Below are 3701 nucleotides of genomic sequence, written 5' to 3' on the forward strand. Positions count from 1 at the left end.
GGATAAAAGTGAAAATGAAAAAAAAAAAAAAAAAAAATTTGATGTAATGATAAAGAAAATAATTTCTTGGAACAAATAAAATAAACGAAAAATAAATAAAAAATAAAGGAAGTAAAGAAAGAGTCATATTGATAATCATACTTGATTGTCAATGTTTTCCGTGCAGAATGGAAGTGGACATATCCTAGTGATTGTTCTATTGAATGTTCCTCCTTCAGTTTTAACACGAACAATGCGAACGCGTGAATGTTTCCGGGAATCAATTCTACTACACGGGCTAAAGGCCATTTAAGCGGCGGTGTTAGATCTAGATTTGATTGAAGAAGAAAATCGGGACCTTGCCACCATAAATATGAGACGAGTAATTGTGATGGCAATGATCCTCTCGAAAGTACATCTGCAGGATTCAGGTGCGATCGAATATGTCGCCAAGTAGCATCTTTGAAATTGTTCTGAATTTGCACAATTCTATTTGAAACAAATACAGACCAACTTGATGGATGTGATCGAATCCATGCTATTTTCGAATCAGACCATAGATTTAGAGAATTTATATTTCGTAAGTGAATTGGTACTAAAGTTGAAATTTTTGAAAGAAGGGTAGACAGAAGTAGTGCACTTATTAGTTCGTGCTTGGGTATAGTAAGAATTTTCAAAGGTAACGTACGAAACCGATATAAATCGAAAAAGTCGGGTCGTACTATATAACCTTTGATAGAAAAGACCGATGAAGATTTCATTGAACCGTCGAAAACTACTCGAAGTTGAGTTGTGAGGCTTTGCTCACGCATTACACAATGATGAGGGAAGAAATATTTTGCATGCCCTAGGGATATATAATTCTTTATGAATTCCGAATACTGATGTTTCAGTTCCTGATTATTTTGTAGTCTTCTTTCGAGATTCAAGAATCTTTTCTTCGCTTGCGAATACGAATCACCTAATTTAAATGGTTCGTTTGGAGTTTTGAGTGGTAGGTCAACTTGAAACCTACCCGATGGAAACCGAATGGTTTTGTTTTTTACTATCCGTTCAGCATTCTCTTCTGCTGAAGATAAAATGTGTTCAGATTGATTAGATATCTCTTCAATTTCACAGAACTCAGTCAGAATATTATTTGGTGAATCTTCTTGATTAACAATCGACTTTGAAGATTCAATTGAATTTTGGGAAAATTGTGCCAATGCTAAGTGAGTAGCGCGAGACATGTGAGCTGACTGTGGGACTTTTCCTGCAATTAGATATCCTAAGTGAGAATTTTGAAGAACAGGTCGACCAGGACCTAATTTGATAATGCCATTCATAATAATTTCAAAATAGATATCTGCACCTAAGAGAATATCAATATTGGAAGGAATATTGAATCTGATATCCGCTAATTTAATGCCATAAGGAATGGGGATAGAACGCGAGTTGATATATGACTGTGGTTGTTGGCACGTTATATTTTTAAGAATAGCACAGGAAACCTTAAACTTTCGATGAGGGTATACTAACGAATGAATTGTTAGATCAATCATTCTATTTGACATAGAACAACTTTGTGAGATGCCAGAAATTTGAATTGTTTGATTGTAAGGTTGGAGATGAAGTCTGTTGACCAGATCTTCAGTTATGAAAGATGTTTGACTTGCGGAGTCAGTCAAACAACGAGCAATAACTTGCTTGTTGTGTGAATCATATAATTTTACACAGGCAGTAGCTAAAAGGACTTGATTATTAGAAGATAAAGATGAAAGACTAGACACGTTTTGACCTATACTAATATTTTCATTACGAGTTGTAATGATTGGTTGAGCACTAGTGGACAAATGAGAAACTTCTTGAGATTCATTCTGAATTTGTGATAGATTATTTGATCTGGATACTTCGTTGTTGGATCTTTGACTAGGAACTTCATTGGAATATTGGCGAGTTGAAGTCCTATTGAAATGGAGCAAACTATGATGCTTTCGATGGCAATTGAAACATGTGTGTTGACTAGAACACGATTGTACACTATGACCCAACGTAAGACAATTCAGACAAGCATTCTTTTCTTTCACTAGACTGTGACGATCGTTAGGAGACAAATTCATGAATTTCCTACACGAATATATCTTATGTTCATCCGTATTACACATAAGACATTTGAAAAATTTATTTTTGTTCGTTCTGTTCGACGTGTTAGCATGATAAGAATGCGTATGGGCATATTTAGGGGAAGTTTTGAATTTCGAATGACCTGTTTGTTCTGTTGAACCTAAATTTTCGAGTACCTTATATTTCTTTTCTAAGAAACCAATAAATTCTGGGAGCGTTGGAAATTCTGAAGTATTCTTTTCTTCTTCAAATTCTTTTTTCAGAGTGAAATCCAATTTCTGGGTGAAAATTTGTATGAGAATCAAATCCGTTAATTTCTCCGATAATTTATAAGTCTTCAAGGCAGCGATATTTGTCTTGATTTGCGTAATAAAATCTCTTAACGCGTGTTCATTACTTTTCGTCAAGGAGGGAACATTCAATAGTTTACGAATATAAGAGTTGACAATAAGATGTGGATTATCATATCTGTCTTTCAAAGTGTTAATAGCTATGTTGAAATTCAAACCTACAACTTCCAAGTTTTCAATAAGTTGTAACGGTTCTTTTGATAATGCTGATTTTAAGTACATCAACCGTTGGATGTCAGACAAATTTTCGTTGTCTGTTATGAGGACGTTGAATAGTTCGAAGAAACTCGGACATTGTTTAATATCACCCGAGAAGTTAGGAATCGAAATTTCCGGTAACTTTATGCTAGAATGAGTAGTGGGCTTATTATGTTTTTCACTTGGCGAGTTTTTGAACTGATTCATAGTTCTCGTTGCCATAGATATAACTTTAAAATACTTAGTTTCTACAATATCTCTGTCCTCTTCATATGAGGCAGAGTCAATTAACTCCAATTGAGTTTGAACATGTTCATAGTCTTTGAAGATTTGCTCTAACTGACATTTACGAGCACTACATTCTTCTCTATCTTTATTATTATCTTGGCCGAACCAATTGGCCATTCTAGTTAGTTTACTCTTAAGTATGGTTCTTTGTTTAACCAAATCATCGATATTAGACATTTTGAGCAAAAGAAATAATTAAGGAAATATATAAAATAAATAAGAATTATATATAAAATGAATGAAAATTCTAAAATTAACTTATCACTCTCCAAAACTGCTTGCACTGGAACCAAAATGGATTTTGGACAGGAACGATACGTCGTAGACAGCGACCTCTTGTTGCGAAAGAATTCACCACACTTTGCGCATGCGTTGATTAAGTTAACCTCTAAGTTAACCAATATGTCTGCTTCAGGCACGTGGGTGATACTTCAATTGTGGAAGTTGATAATTTCTTCAGGGATATCTCCAATTTATATACGGCTCCAAGGATCAAATTTATATCCGGCTCGAAGGATCAAACTTATATCCGGCTCGAAGGACCAAATTATGTAGCTATTAGATGAGAACATCCATACATAAATTGGACTGTTAGGTGCTGGGTTGTTGAAGTTCGAAGGACCATGAAATTTTCCACACTATTTATTGAAGTAGGTTTATATATACAATTACACAATGTACACTTTACAAGATTCGCTTAACTAGTTATCGAAAACTATGAATCAGTTCCACGCACTTATCCAATAACAATTTACCGACTTGGGTACTAATGAAGATGACCGA

General features: G+C 34.5%; 1 protein-coding gene across 1 annotated transcript; it reads right to left on the reverse strand.

Moving 5' to 3' along the window:
• Nucleotides 1-790: 790 nt before the first annotated feature.
• Nucleotides 791-3095, reverse strand: LOC123673373. Its single transcript, XM_045607859.1, has 2 exons — nucleotides 1026-3095; nucleotides 791-826 (listed from the first exon to the last, which is right to left on the reverse strand). Exons 1-2 carry the CDS (start codon nucleotides 3093-3095, stop codon nucleotides 791-793), a joined length of 2106 nt encoding a protein of 701 aa, XP_045463815.1.
• Between the last annotated feature and the right edge of the window lie 606 nt (nucleotides 3096-3701).

The sequence above is a fragment of the Harmonia axyridis genome, chromosome 2 (genome assembly GCF_914767665.1).
Source record: "Harmonia axyridis chromosome 2, icHarAxyr1.1, whole genome shotgun sequence".
Taxonomy (NCBI): Eukaryota; Metazoa; Arthropoda; class Insecta; order Coleoptera; family Coccinellidae; genus Harmonia; species Harmonia axyridis.

Excerpts from the sequence above, each read along its gene's own strand:
- LOC123673373 (XM_045607859.1), bottom strand. The coding sequence starts at position 3,095 with ATGTCTAATATCGATGATTTGGTTAAACAAAGAACCATACTTAAGAGT. Across the intron at positions 827-1,025 it reads AAGAGAATGCTGAACGGATA|GGCATGCAAAATATTTCTTC; the intron begins GTAAAAAACAAA and ends ATATATCCCTAG.